Here is a 16325-nt window from a genome sequence, read left to right as displayed (position 1 = left end):
TCCAAGGGGCAATGCTTCTCCTTAATTCCTCCTCTCAATGCCTATTAAACCAAGCATAAACATAGGCTATATTAATCACAAGGCAACTTAGTTCCAACACTTTAACATTACTTAACAACTCCCCCCTTTTGTCTTTGATTTTTAACAAATTGATTCCTCCTTTAGAATCAACCATCTCATGACTCCATCCTACACAATTTTTCATGAGGAATCCAATGGTGCAATCAGATTCTTAAAATTCAAACTCCTTCCCCATGAACTCCTCTTGGCCGAATAGGGGGCTATATGCTTCCAAAAATTCTATTTTTGATTCCGATGATTTTAAACACTTTCCAACATTATATCCCTACACAAAAACATGTTTTAAAGCCATTGGAATCATCAAATCAAGCAAAATCAAATTGCTTCTGCATGAACAGTGCTGAACAAAATTCCTTCCCTTAAACCCTAACTTTGTTTTCATCCAAAAATCAATCCATACATCATTTAATCTTCCTTATTCCACTTAATTATTAAGGTTTCTATCCTTCTCTAATCATCACACATCTCAACCGAATTTCTCAGAATTTTCCAGCATTTTTCCAAGCAAAAATCCTTGTTTAATCAATGTAAAACTTAGAGATATTGATGCTTGGACATACCTTAGTGTCTCCTTGAAGTAAGTTGGATGATTCCTTGCCTAAAACACCTCAAAATTTCGTGCAAGGGTGGCTGGATGAACGGTGACAGAGTTTCCCCTTATTTTTCCCAATTTTCTAACATTTTTCTTGTATTTTCAAGGGGTATTTATAGAAAAAAAATCCATCTGCCCTCTACCTCCTGATTTGCATGAAATTGGACACCTAAAGAGGTGTATGTGGCAGCCATCAAGTGTCCAAAATATTCAGATCACTCCATGTGGCATTTCTCTAGATTTTTCCACAAAAATATCTCTTAATTTCACATTTATTTAATAAAAATAGTGAAATCTGGAAAGTGCACAAAATTGGATCTTTAATGGGTCCATTGTAGGCTCCACAAATGGTTTGTACTGGTCCAAAAATATGGCCCATAAACCAAATCACTATTCCAGACCGATTTGAAACTTTATCAATTACTATTCACTAATAACATTTCATAATTTTTTTCAAACCTTCAAAAATTCCTTGCTCTCTATGATAATTCACCTTTTAATGTGAGAGCATTATCTGGAAATTTTCAGAATTTTTCACTACCTCTAGGTATTTATTTTGAATTTTCTCTGATTAGGCCTTTATCGGTAAATCTGAGGGAAAATAAATTCTCTAAAATTAATTCCTGAGCCTCCAAAGCCTAAAACCAATTTTATAAATTCAAACACACATTTAGATGAATTTTTCATTAATCTCCCAACTTTATAGAGGCCTGTAACTCATTAAAATAATTATTTTCCTTCATTTTCCCAATAATTTTCCGAAAAACCTCCGTTTATGGGAAATTTCGTAATAATTCATTTTCACCAAAATTCCACCTTTCGAGCCTCAACTGAGTTTTCAAAACCTCTACTCTATAATTTTTCTATTTTTTGGGGATTTTATGAAATTTTTCTCAAATTTTCTCGTTTTGCCCTTCCTAGACTGATAATTACGAAAATACTAGCTCAGACCTTTTCAAGTTTCATATTAAAAGTTGTTTCATCTCCCCATCTAGCTCTTATATTGATCCTCATCCTAATTTTTGATCCTTTATTGCCAAATGAAAATTTTTGGGATGTGACAAGTTTGACCAATATAATGTAACTCAGAACTTAAATATTCAAACTCAATCTCGAGTTCCTTTAACTTGGTATTTTCAAGAAATTTGGGATAACTAGAAAAAATTTCATAGCTTAGTTTAGAAAACTTGGATTGAACTGATTTTAGTCACATTTTAAAGCTTAATGTCGAGTCCTCTATGCAGGAAAAATCATCAAGTAGATTGAGTATTCCAACCAAGGATAATGATTGGGGATCATATCTCTAGACGTCTTAGAATAGTCTTGGGGTTCGAGAATTTTAAATGGTAAAACTAACAATTTTTTTATGATTCTTTTGTTTTGAAAGGTAGACACATCAATCTTTTCAAAGAATCTTAATTTATAAAATTTTGAACATGTATGAAATTAATTATGAATTTTTAAAATTATGTCTTTATGACCTATAAACCTTTTGAGTATTCTTGGTAGATTACCCTTTTCAAACGCCAAATGATATTATTTTTTATGTGACTCTTTTTTGCATTGAAAATTAGACATCTCAAACTTTCTAAAGAGTCCTAATTTATAACTTTTGGAGATGTGAATAATTAATTATAAATTTTTCAATTCGAGTCACCATGGCTGTGTAGTTAGCTACGGCAAATGGCTCTTTTGGACATGGTGAATGTCAAAGAACATGTATATCAGTCATAATTTTGAGTTGTGAAAAAAACTTTTGAAGAGAGGGTTGTGGTGGATGCTCTTAGCTTTGCTAGGACTTGCATTTTTTTTTTTCTACTTCTAGAAATATTTTTGAACTTCTAAATATCAAAGTAAGTGTTTCTAACTTGATTTTTATAACATCCATAATTTTACCCCTTTTAATATGCATTCGGAAGCTATGGTTTAAGTGAATCATGAATTAAATCCATAGATTAAAATTTTGCATTTTAATTTTTGAGTTACTATTCATTTGATAAATTCTAGTCTTCTAGTCCAATTTTGAAAATTTAGAACTAAATGTAAAAAACTCATATGGAGCTTATTCAAGTATTCATCTAAAGCTCCTTTAATTCTCTATAGGAAAAAATACTCATTATTTTATTTACTTGCTTATTTATTCCTGAAAAATGCATAAAATAGTACTATTCATATGGTAAATTCTGAAATTTTCAGTTGTTCTCTCCTAATTTTGAAAAATCATATCTTTTTACGTACACATCCATTTGAGATAATCTACTACTTCTTTTAAAACTCAAGATGTGTATTAACTCATAAAATTTTATGAGCAGATTCAAACATTTGCTTTAGATTTACTTTATCCCAATTTCATGCCTTCCTATCAGATTATTTATCCTCTTGATCATAACTTGCTAAAACCATCTCTTCTATGCATACAACTATTTCATCATAAACTTACGCCAAACTTTATCTTCTTGTATTTAGGTTGGCATATCACAAGTGTCATATTATATAACATCTTTGGCATAAAAGGAGCACTGGCACTGTTACGCAAAAAAAAAAAAAAGGGAGTATTGGCACATAGCATAAAAACAAACACATTTCTTCAATCCTTCATTTCATACATCATGCATGTTTCTTCCGACACATTTGTGCTAATTTCATATCATCACATATTTAAATATTCATACCACCGGTCTTATATATAATCACACTCATCATCATCATGTTCATATAAAAATTAACATAATAAGAGAATTGATACATATCATAATAAATATTTAACTTTCCAATTTTTTCTCTTTGCTTTGGCATAACTTGGTATTGTGACATGCTTTCAAATTTACCATTTCCATAACACAATGACATGTTTGAAAATTATCATACATCAATTATAAAAACACGTAAGCCTATGACATATTTCAAACATCATCACATATATAAATGGATGCATGGTTTCACATAACCATACAAGCCTAATAAACATGTCAATTCATGCAAGTAACAGCCAAGCATATAGATTAAGGTAAAATTTGCTACATTAAAGTTGTTTTCTTTGTTTCCACTCTTTCCATACTTGGAGCTTCATTGTCCAAGCTCCCAATTCTACTTCCATAATGTCCAATGACCTAAATACATAAACACATTGTGCATTTCACCCATTAGAACCATGGTAGCAATGCTCATGACTTACCCTTTTTAAACCCTTAACCATAAACTTATATTTTAGGGTTTTTATTCCATCTTTCTTAGAATAATTTTCACATGCCACTCCTACATAATTTTGGATGTAGAATCTATTTTTGAACTTAGCTTCATCAAAATCCAACCCCTCCCTATCAAACTCACTTTGGCTGAAACATTAGGGTTTATGGTCAAATTTTTCATTTTCAAATTTAATGCTTCCAATCACTTTCTTTTAACATAATCCCACACAAATTTTCCTTTTAAACTCATTAGAATTATTAAATTAACATGTATCAAATCCTAGTCCCTTAAACCCCATTTTGGCCTAAACATATACACAAGAAGAGCAACAAGGAATCCTTCCATTTTTCATGCAATAACACAAGATTCTCATCCTTTTATACCTCTTAATTATTAACCTAACTTCAAAACATTCTTAACATACTTTATAAAAATTTGGCTAGCAACAAGGTTTAAAGTTTCTAGCTTCCAAAACTTATCAAAAACCATAATAAAGCTTAACAACTCAAGCAACAACATAAACAACAACTAAATCCAATAGTTACTAAGAGTTGGAACTTGATTTGCTTGAGCTTTTCTTCTTCCTCATCCTCTTGCTTGCTCAAATTTTGGTCTCTCTTTTCTTTCTTGCTTTTGGCCGAAAATTCTCACATAAATGGGAGGAAGGAGGTATTTATAATCTCCAATTTGACTATATTGAATTGTGGCTTCAAGTCCAAGCTTTTCCCTCAAACATGGTTGAAATTACATGGTGAGGTGTCATCATTCCAAGCTCCATAAGTGTCTCTTAATTTCATTAGAACATGATTTGAATTCCATAACTGTATTGCAATGTCATTTGAAGTCCATAACATTATTTTAATCTAATATCATCACATGTTTCTATACATACTCCTTCTTGAAAAATTATCACCAATAAGAGCACACTAAATGGTGCCAAAATAGGGAAAAGAAGGGAAAAGAATTGACATCTCTCATGCCCCATCTTATTATATTAGTTTACACTGCAAAAACCCTAACATATTGGGTAAATTCTTAAGTTTGATTGTTAAGGCAACTCAAATAATTGTTCTGTCGCTTCTATCTTGTAGCTCAAAAACATATCTCCTCATTTATGAGCTCAAATGACATAATAATTAAGAAAATCTGCAAGAATTGACATTTAAAAATTTGTCCTCTCCTTAGGAAGCATCAAATTATTTTATAATAATAAAAGTTTGACCAATTACTTTTTGATGTTTCCTAAGTCTAAAAATTCATTCCTTTACTCCATAAATTCTCTTTCATTGTGGAAAATTTTTTCTAGTTTTTCTCAGGCCAAAACTCAACTGGATAGTACCATTTTTTGAATTTCTAGAAAACAACTTCCTTTCAACCTAATTAGACTTTAAATATTTTTAAAGCCAACTGGATCATTTTTATAACTTCACATAATTTCTCAAGTAATTAATCGCCATTTTTCCAATTATTTGAGGCCTACTTTTAATAGTTGGATTTGACTAAATATCACTTAATTAGCCAAAATTCTATGATTATTATAAATTTATTTTTTTTGAGATATTTGTATCATTTTAAATCTCAAATGGACCTTAAAACACTATTTCCCATTTTCTAGAAGGTTTTTGGAGTTTTCAGGCATATTTTTTATTATTATCCTTTTTAGCCTGAAACTTTTCAAAATTATAATTTTGCCCCTACTCGTCTTAACATCAAGAATCATCTCATTGAAATCTTTATCATAACTTTTGGCCTATAATTATCCTTATTTCTTATACTACGACCTCGAGAATTTACTAGAGTCTCTAACTTCCTTTGTCCCTTGGTCACAAAAAAACTTCTACTTTGCAGTTTAGTCCTTGAGAATCTTTCTACCTTTTTAGGAAGTTTTGGAACCCCCTACTCAAGGAGATCTAGTAGCCTACTCAAATTAGGTTAATTCTTAAATTTCTAGACCTAAAATTAAAGATGTTACAATTTTTCTCTGTCACATTTTTGGTGCTTGAAGCCAAGGTTTCTCGTGGTATTTTCTTTTCTTTTATTTGGCAAGATGCAATTACTTTTCATTTGTTATATGTGATAATGTAATGTTTGTGAGTATTTTTTATGATATGAGATTTTGGAATACTATTTGAAACACGATGATATATATTATATCTTTTCAGCTATAAAATCATCTTGTAGGATGTGTGGATTTGTAAATGAGAAGTTTGGAAAGTGTATATGATATGATTTATACCGTTGAAGCATGAGAATATATAGTATTTTAAGAAAATGAATACTATATGTTTGATTATATTGTGGTTAATTGAGTTTTTGATTGGATGTTTGAAATGAGTCTGGTTCTATCACATGGCAAGGCCTACTGCAATTTGTGACAGAAATTTTTTATCACTAAATTAGTGACAGAATTTTATCCCATCATGTTACTAAATTTTGTCACAAATCTATCGTTGATTCTGTTGTAAAAGGATTAATAACAAAAATTAATGACAAAATTCTTTCGTCACTAATTTTCCTCACTAATCCGTCATTAACTCCATCACAAAACATTTTTTTATGGAATTAGTGATGGAATTTTTTGATCACTAATTTTCCTTGCAATTCTATCACTAATCCGTCGTACAAATATAATATAAATATATAACAATTATTTTTTAATATTTATTACTAAAATAAAAAGATAATATATCATAATTTTAAATAATATATTATATAAAAATAAAAAATACAAATATTATAAAAGAAAATAAAAATACTAATATATAATATACTTATTGTTTCATTAAATATTCGAATAAAAAATTAATTATTCAAAACTTTTTACTAAAATACAAAAATTAAATTGAAATAAATAATAATATATTAAATTATATAAATAATATTACTATATACATTTGTATTTATTATTCAAAATATTGTATATATTTATTTTTGCATAAAAATTTTGCAAATATTTCTCAGCTCAACTAGTAAAGGTTTCAGGACACGTATAAGAGGTCTCAGGTTTGAACCAGTACTCCTTCAAAAATTGAGCTGAGTTATAGTGACCTAGCGATGACGTGGACAAAGTGATAACATGGCAACTCATAATGATAGACACTTGGTGATGATGTGGATGAGGGCAGGATGCAAGGTCACAGGAGAGGAGGTGAAATGGCAACTGATGATGACATAGTGGCTCACAATGATGGACATATGGTGATGACATTGATAAGGGCATGACATGGCACATGGGAGGGAGAAAAGGAGGTGAGGTGGTGACCAATGATAATGGGGCATCTCACAATGATAGACACGTGGTGATAACGTGGACAAGGGCATGACATGCTAACATTAGGGGAGAGAGGAGGAGGTAATGTGGTGGCTAGTGATGAGGCAGTGGTCACCAACATGATACGTGTTAGCAATTGGCGAATGTCACACGATACTTTTAAATTTACAAAATAAAAAAAATTAGCAATAGATGATGGAATTTTTGTCACAAATCCATTACTATTTTGTGATAGAATTTATGTTGGATATCTGTCACTAATTAGTCACGGATTAGTGACAAAAAATTTTCCTCACTAATTTATGATATTAATCAATAATCTATTGCTAATTAGCGGTGGAATTTTGAATGTCATCGCTAAATAATTAGCGATGGAGCAATTAGTGACCAAAAAAATTTCATTGCTACCTAAATCCCATCACTAATCTGTTATTAATTTTGATTAATGATGAAAATTTTGTCACTAAATTCTGTAGCTAATTTGTATTTTTTTTTATAGTGGCTGTCTTTGGTGCTTATTAGTTAGCTCTTTCGTTCCCCATAGGAACAGACAGGCCTTAGTGGCTCTTTTTTCATCCTCTAGAGTAATGGATAAGTCCATATGGACTTTTATTCGTCTACCCATAATGGAAGTTAGGCTTATGTTGTTTGTGTGTTTGCCCTTATAATGAAAGCCTTGTTAATTGTGATTATCCTTCCATACATATTTTGAAATCTCATTGTTATATATATATTTAAAATTTGATAGTTGTTCTACTTGACAACTCATAATCAATGTTGGTATGTATGATAAGTTGGAATATTAGTTACTGAGGCTTTTGTCTCATCCCATGATTTTTAATTAATCTTTTCAAATGAATGTTCTAGTGTGGATCCATTAGGAAAGGCTATGGAGGTTTAGGCTATGGTGTAGCCTCCTCCTTTTTGTATATGAGAAGAAGTACTATTGTATATTGTCACTTAGAGCTCATTCATTTGCTCTGATTTGCATTTAAATACCATGGCTAACTATTTTGGGATGAAGTGCTAGTAGAAGGCCAAAAGCCTCTAGGTTTTTGCTATGATACTTTTCACTTAACTATTCAACTTTTGATCAATGAAGCTCTATGGTCTTGGTTGGAAAGGATTATAAACTCGCTAAGTGAAAGTGCATTGAGTGCAACAACTATTCTAAATTGCTCTTTCCTTAATCAAAACCATTTTCATTAGAAGGTTAACCATGATTGGAAAAAAAGGAAAAATTGCAAATAAAGACCCCCAAATAGGTAAAATTGTGATTTGGGACCCTCAATTTGAAAAATAGCAAATAAGTACCCAGTTTCACTTTTGCAAATATGAAATTGTGGTAAAATGTTTGAAATACCCCTCTGCCAAATGATAAGTTGACTATGGGAAATGATAAGTTTACTTTAGTGAATGACAACTTCAGTAGACCAAATCACAACTTGGCTGAGGGTACGCCAAATGACAAGTTGACTATTAGAAATAATAAGTTCACTTTAGCGAATGACAACTTTAGTAGACCAAATCACAATTTAACTGAGGGGCATTTCAGACATTTCACTCACATTTCATATTTGCAAATGTGGGACCCAGTCCTTATTTGCTATTTTTCAAATTCAAGATCCCAAATTGTAATTTTACATATTGGGGTCTTTATTCGCAATTTTCCCAAAAAAATAAACCTTAAAATCATAAAATCATTATAATAAACTCACTTCACGTGCAAACTGTGTTAGAAATGCTTTCAAGGCAAAACTGTTTTTGAAAATCATAAGGACTATTTTATTGATAGCATTCTCATGTCATCTTTCACTTCGAAATATGAGCTTTGCACAATAGGGTCTTGGAATCCCTTGTTTGCAATTTTTTCTTTACATTTAGTTCATGATTTTTGATCGCTTGTAGTATAAGCTTTTAGATTAATTAGCTAAATCAACTCTATATAATGTCAACCTAGATCGTTTGTTTTTATGAGGAGCTTCTTTAAAATTTTAAAAACCTTTTTAATTAAGAACAATGTGATTAAAAGAAGTAGAATAAGAAGAGAAAGTTGATTGAATTTTATTTGGAAAAAATAAATTGAGAAAAATTAAAAAAAATAACCATAATTGAAAGAAGGCAAAAATTATAGAAAACCCTACCAAAATGGTGCACTTTCCAAGGACATTGATGCTTGGCTGTCACGGTTCAAAAAGATAAAGAGTTTGTATAAAAATAGTTTATTAAGTCAAAATAAAACCCTAAATAAAATCTAAGTCATGATTAGCTAAGTAACAATTATACCTAGAAAGCTAGCACGTGAACTCAATTGAACAATTATATCTGGCTCCTTGAAGAGAGTTATCTATCAAAAACCCTAGGACATAAACTACTTGTGCAAATCAAAATAAAAATCTATAAAGATAAACACTCATGAAATCATGAGGAAACTGAAAATATATTCATTGAAAATTTCAAAACATAATTGTTTGACTAAAATACAAATTTAATAACAGTCCATAAAAAGAAAATAAAATTATAACCTAGGAAATTTACAAAGATGACAAATTTATAGACTGAAATGTCAAAACTAACAAACTCTCTAATTCATACAAAAACTCAAGCCATGTCATCTTGTCCGCAAGAACAAAGAGGACTAGCCACACATATGGCTAGATGACACCATAATAATAAAAAGAAAATTATAAAAAATTAGACAAAGAAGAAGCTAGGTGTATCCTTGTGATTGGGTAAGTCTAAATGGCTCCTTTGCTTGTCCAAGACTCTCTTGATTTTCTTTTGATAGCTTTTGAACCATCCTAGTTAAATGAGCAAAACCTGAGACTTCTAGGCTTGAGTTTTTTTATCTTCTTTTATTTTGTAATCTTGCTGATCTTTTACCTTTGAGGAAAAGGATTTTGTTTAATATATATTGAACTCAAAAGATAAAACACTACTACAGAGTGAGGAATACTTGACGCTAAATATTTGATGGTTATTAACAAAACCGTCAAATATGTAGAAAACTTGACGGTTATAATAGGAACCGTCAAGTATTATTGGAAATACTTGACGGTTTTTAAATAACCGTCAAATATTATCACACAATACTTGACGGTTATATTATAACCGTCAAGTATCATGTTACAAAACTTGACGGTTTCCACCAAAACCAACAAGTTTGATGATACTTGACGGTTTGAAGAAAAACCGTCAAGTATTGTTTTAAGATACTTGACGGTTCTTCATAGAAACCGTCAAGTATTGTCTTTTAAAACCCGTCCCCTATTCATTTGGCTCTGTCGGTTCAAAATTTCTAGCGCCCCCTTTCTGCTTCGAACTCTCTTCGTCGCCATACCCACCTCATTTTCGGCCCTTCCCTTTGGTTTTTATTGATCGCCCTCCATCATTGTCGCTGTCTTTGTCCTCCTTCATTGCTGCGGTGTCCTCCGGCATACGGTTGTCACACATTGTTCTCCATATTTGAGAGCTTCAGGTTGGTCCTCCTTTGTCACTCGCTCCCCTCATTTCCTTTAGTGTTTCGTTCGATATGATTGTAGTTGAAAGAGGATGATAGGATGATATTAGGACCGTTCACAATGCACACACGGAAAATGGGTTTTGCTGTTCGGCCGAATGGGTTTTGCTATTCGGCCAAATGGGTCTTTCGAATGGGTTTTTGGGTTTAGGGTATTTTCAATTTTTGTTTTCACCATAAATTGTTTGGTAAATAATCGAAATTGCTAATGTTTCAATTTTTGTTTCTGTAATTGAAATTGATTGACTGCTGGTTTTTTGCCATAAAGCCTTAGAATGCTAAGTTATAAGCCGTTATGCTGCCAAATTTTTTTCAAATGGAATAGCACATCAGTAGTAGTAGAATATTTTTCAAACTGAAGTGAAAGTGAATTTTTGTTGAATTACTAGTTGCTAACAACTAGAATTACTAGTTGTTAACAAGTAGAATTAAAGAGGGATAAATGTGATCAATAGTGCCTCATGTGTTAACTTTCTATTTTTGTGTAATTCTCACAATATCTTGGAGTCGCTGATCACATTTTCCTTTAAATGATTCATCTTAGTCGGGGACCATGGGCAAGGAATAGATGTTTACCAATCGTCTATCAAAAGAATATTGGGATGGGGTAGAAGATTTCATTAAGTTTGCGATTGAGCACGCCGCTGATCGCAACAGGATTATTTGCCCCTGTCTTAAGTGTTGCCTTCTGAAGTGGGTTTCACATCCGATTGTGAGAGCCACTTAATTATCAATGGAATTGATCAAAGTTACAAGTGTTGGACAAAGCACGGAGAGACAAGAGATGTGAGTAATAGTAGTCGAGGGCATAGTGAAAGCTGTGGATCATTTAATGTTGACATGAGTACATATGAAGCTGATCGTCTTGAGGAGATGACAAATGCGATTGAACGGGAACTTGACGATTGTCCTGAAATGTTTGACAGATTGAAGTGTGATGCTGAGACACCTCTATATGAAGGTTGTACTGATTTCACAAAATTGTCTGCAGTGTTGAAACTGTATAATTTGAAAGCAAGAAATGGGTGGAGCGACACAAGCTTCACAGAACTGCTGTTGCTTGTTAAACAAATGCTACCGAAAGAAAATGAGCTTCCAAGTAAAACGTATGATGCAAAGCAAGTGTTGCGCTCTGTCGGCCTCAGCTATGAGAAGATACATGCTTGCCCCAACGATTGCATTTTGTTTAGGAAGGAGTATAAGTCACTAACTGAGTGTCCTAAGTGTAATGCATCGCGCTACCAAGAGAATAGGAAGAGCCCGAAGAAGGCATTATGGTATTTTCCCATTGTGCCAAGATTTAGACGTTTGTATAGTAATATAGAAGATGCGAGAAATTTAAGGTGGCATGCGGATGAAAGGGTTAAAGATGGCATGCTTCACCATCCTGTTGATTCTCCAGAATGGAAGAAGTTTGATATTGAGTATCCTGAATTTGAGGAAGATAGAAATCTACGCCTTGTATTAGCCACTGATGGGATGAACCCGTATGGGATGCAAAGCAGCACCCATAGCACATGGCCAGTAATTTTGTTTATATATAACCTTCATCCATGGCTATGCATGAAACGCAAGTATTCAATGATGTCTATGATAATCTCTGGGCCAAAGCAACCGGGAAATGACATAGATATATATCTAGCTCCATTAATTGAAGACTTGAAAGTATTGTGGGAGAATGGAGTTGATGTATATGATGCATATAAGGAAGAAACATTCAATTTGAAAGCTATGTTATTTGGCACAATTAACAACTTTCCTGCGTATGGTAATCTCTCAGGGTATAGCATTAAAGGGCAACTTGGTTGTCCCATTTGTGAAGAGAGCACAGATTCCATAAGGTTGAAGCATGGAATGAAAAATTCATATATGGGACATCGTAGATGGTTGCATCGTGATCATCCTTACCGGCGATTCAAAAAATATTTCAATGGGAATTCAGAAGAAGGTAAGGCACCTACACCGTTGATTGGGGAGGATGTATTTCAAAAGGTGAAAGATATAGATTGTGAATTTGGAAAACCTTTCACAAAGCATGTTGGGACAAGTGGGTGGAAGAAGAGGTCTATTTTCTTTATACTACCGTATTGGATAACCCTAAATGTGAGACATTTTCTTGATGCCATGCATATTGAGAAAAACGTATGTGAAAGTTTGTTTGGCACATTACTCCATATTCCTAGGAAGACTAAAGATGGCATAAATGCCAGGTTAGACATAGTTGAAATGGGGATAAGGGAGGAATTGGCACCAGAGGATAAGGAACTCGTACATTTCTTCATCTGGCAGCTCACACCCTTTCTAGAAAAAAGAAAAGTAGTTTTTGTGAGTTTCTTGCTTCAGTAAAAGTGTTGGAAGGTTACTCTTCTAACATTAGTAACCTTGTTTCAATGAAGGATATGAAGTTAAAAGGTTTAAAATCTCATAACTATCATGTCTTAATGGAAAACTTTATTCCAGTGGCAATACGGGCAATTTTACCTGATAAGGTGCGAGTTACGATCACAAAGTTATGTTTCTTCTTTAAGTCTCTTTGCAGCAAAGTGATTAATCCTAGTAAATTGCCAAGATTGCAAACCCAAATCATAGTTACGTTATGCGAACTTGAAATGTATTTTCCTCTGGCCTTTTTTGACATCATGGTCCATTTAACCGTCCACTTAGTTAGAGAGGTCCAACTGTGTGGCCCAGTGTATTTAAGATGGATGTACCCAGTTGAGTGTTACATGAAAATATTGAAAGGGTATGTGAAAAATCAAAGTCGGCCAGAGGGTTGTATCGTAGAACGATATATTTGTGAGAGGCCACTGAATTTTGTACCCATTACTTAAAAAATGCAAGTGATATTAGGGTTCCAATGTCTCGTCATGAGGGAAGGACAGATGGAGAAGGGATTATGGGAAAGAAAGTTGTAACTATTTCAAACCAACAGTGAGAGCAGGCACATCTATATGTATTGCAACTCCAAAGAGATTGAGGACTATGTGCATGAGCATATTGATGAGCTAAAGAGGGATAATCCCAATAAACTTGAAAGTTGGTACACCAAAACACACAATAAACAATTTACAGCATGGTTGAGAGAGCAGGTGCATGGCAAGTATAATAATGATCCTAATTCTGTTTCGAAGAAATTAAAGTTGTTGGCAGATGGACCGAGCAAACATGTGATTTCTTTCACAAGCTACCTTATCAATGGGTTCACTTTCTATACTAACAGCAAGATGATCAGAGTAAACAGCAAAATAGTGGCGTAACTCTTGTAGCTAGTACCATGCATATATCAAGTGCCAAAGATAAAAATCCTATCTATGCACGTATGTCATACTTTGGAGTGATTGAGGATATTTGGGAGTTGGATTACATTGAATTCAGAGTTCCGGTATTTGGTTGCAAGTGGGTGGATAATAATAATGCATTAAGGATTGATGACTTAGGGTTCATACAATTGAATTTGAATAAGGAAGGATACAAGGAAGAGCCATTCATTTTGGCTTCTCAGGCTACACAAGTGTTTTATGTCCCTGACCCGACTACTAAAGGATGGTCTATTGTTTTGTTGACTAATAAAATGAATATTGAAGAGACAGGGTATGAAGACAATGCAGTTGAAGATGATCCATTTCAAGGGACATCACTTGATTCTCATTTAAATGAAGATCAATCCATGTACGTCAGGCACGATCACAATGACGGAATATGGATTTCAAAGAGGGGGAAAGTGTTTCGTAAGAAGATCAAAACAATTCAAACCAAGAAGAATATGCAAAAACATAAGAGTAGAAAAAGAAAAAGATCTTCTTAAACATGCATGTAAATTCTCTTATTATTTTCTATGATTCTTTTATTTGTTTTAATTTTGTTCAAGTCAATTTCGTCATTAATGACTTTATTTTCATTTAATGGATTCTGATTCATTTTGTTTAATTGAATTTCATTGCAGATGGCAGACAATAGCGGATCTAGCACCGATAATCCATCTCAGCCGAGAGATGCCTCTGACCAGGAGAGACAGTTGCAAGACGAGGCAGCACGCATACAGAGGGGCCTTTGTGTCATGCAAGAGGTCGTGAAAGCTCAAACGGAAGGAAAGAAATTTGCCGTACAATGGAATAAGAAAGGACAAGCTGTAAGGTCAAATAAATTTATTAGCTATATTGGGGCAGTGGCACGAAGCACCGTGCCCATTACAGCACAGCACTGGAGGAGGGTTGATCGTTCAGTGTGAGACGCTATTTGGACAGATGTATCGGTAATATATTATAACAACTCATTTCATTTTCTTACAAGCTGCGTGACACTAATGTGTTGTTTTATATGTTTTGCAGTCTGCATTTGATATAGATGAGAGCAGGAAGAAGTTTGTGGAGGGGAAGGCTGGGAGGGCACTGCGCTCTTTTCGATACTTTGTGACACACAAGTACTTGAAGGATCCTTCCACAGCCGATGAGTCCGAGGTTCCTAGCTTGATACGGGACTTGGTCAAACCAGAGGATTGGGCTGCTTTTGTGACGTCACGTCGTGATAGTCAATTTCAAGTAATAATCCTCGCTCTTTTCGATATTAAATAGTCCATTTTGTTTAATCTATATACTGTTTAATTGTGAATCTATTTTGTTTTTGCAGGAATTAAGTACCCAAAATAAGGAAAGGGTAAAGAAGAATGAATATCCCTACCGAAAGGGGCGCTTGGGTTATGCGGGCCTCGAGCAAGAGGTGACTCAGAAGGAGGGATCAGATGTCACTGTATCCCGTCAGATGCTGTGGGCATTGGCCAGGCAAAATAAAGATGGCCAAATTGATAATCCTCGCGTTAAGGAGGTCGTGGACAGGATGGTGAGTATTATTCTAAATTAAATAATCCTCACGTTATTGTCAAATATCTTTAAGTATGAATAACTATGTCAATGTTTGTTGCACAGGAGAGTTTGTCCCAGGAAGTTTCGCAGGGGGCATATTCTGCAGATGACCAGGATATATTGAGGAGGGCATTGGGGACTCCTGACCATCCTGGTCTTCTTAGGGGCGTCGGTTATGGAGTCACCAAGAGGGATTACTTCGGGTACCGACAAAAGCCCTCTTCATCGTGCACGCCTTCCTCTGCTGAGTTCATGGAGCTGAAGGAAGAAACACGCTGGTTAAAGGAGCAAGTTAAAGCGCAAGCGCTCCTAATCGAGCAGTTGATCAAGAATCAAGCACCACAGCGGCTCCGAATCTCAGCCCAAGTGGCAAAGACAGCTGCACATTCCCCTTGCTACCTGAGGTATAATACTTGTGTTTATACAATTACATTCAATAATTTATATATCTAGCTAACTTGTCTCTCATGTTAAATCAGGGTGAAGCGGACGTTCAGTGTATGGCAGATAGCCCTAAACATCACACTGTTGCAACGGGCCGCATGTTCAATTTACCAGGGGGAGAGTATGATTCATAATGTGCCTCTCCCTGCTGATCATGTGAGGGTGCAGTTGAACACTGCTATTGATGCGAATTATGCCCTCCGATGCCCACCCCAGATGCAGAGACAGTGGCTCAAGCAGTGGGTAGCTTTGTCGCTTGGCCTGGCCGTCTTCTTACATTAGGACATCCTTCAAAGGTATATATGTATAGGTCTACACATTCAGCTGATTTAAAATAAACTCTATTTTAATTACTAACAGTCTGTTTGT

General features: G+C 34.0%; 1 protein-coding gene across 1 annotated transcript; it reads left to right on the top strand.

Annotated features, from left to right (window-relative positions):
* Nucleotides 1-15459: 15459 nt before the first annotated feature.
* LOC114758346 (uncharacterized) lies at nt 15460-16090 on the top strand. Its single transcript, XM_028947399.1, has 3 exons — nt 15460-15489; nt 15576-15881; nt 15992-16090. Exons 1-3 carry the CDS (start codon nt 15487-15489, stop codon nt 16088-16090), a joined length of 408 nt encoding a protein of 135 aa, XP_028803232.1. The 5' UTR covers nt 15460-15486.
* Nucleotides 16091-16325: the final 235 nt, after the last annotated feature.

Source organism: Neltuma alba, unplaced genomic scaffold, assembly GCF_004799145.2.
Source record: "Neltuma alba isolate B1F8T4 unplaced genomic scaffold, ASM479914v2 tig00010689_pilon, whole genome shotgun sequence".
NCBI lineage: Eukaryota > Viridiplantae > Streptophyta > Magnoliopsida > Fabales > Fabaceae > Neltuma > Neltuma alba.
Note: the sequence above shows the minus strand (reverse complement) of the source record. Positions and strands in the feature narration are given on the sequence as shown.

Excerpts from the sequence above, each read along its gene's own strand:
- LOC114758346 (XM_028947399.1), top strand. Across the intron at positions 15,882-15,991 it reads TCCGAATCTCAGCCCAAGTG|GGTGAAGCGGACGTTCAGTG; the intron begins GCAAAGACAGCT and ends ATGTTAAATCAG.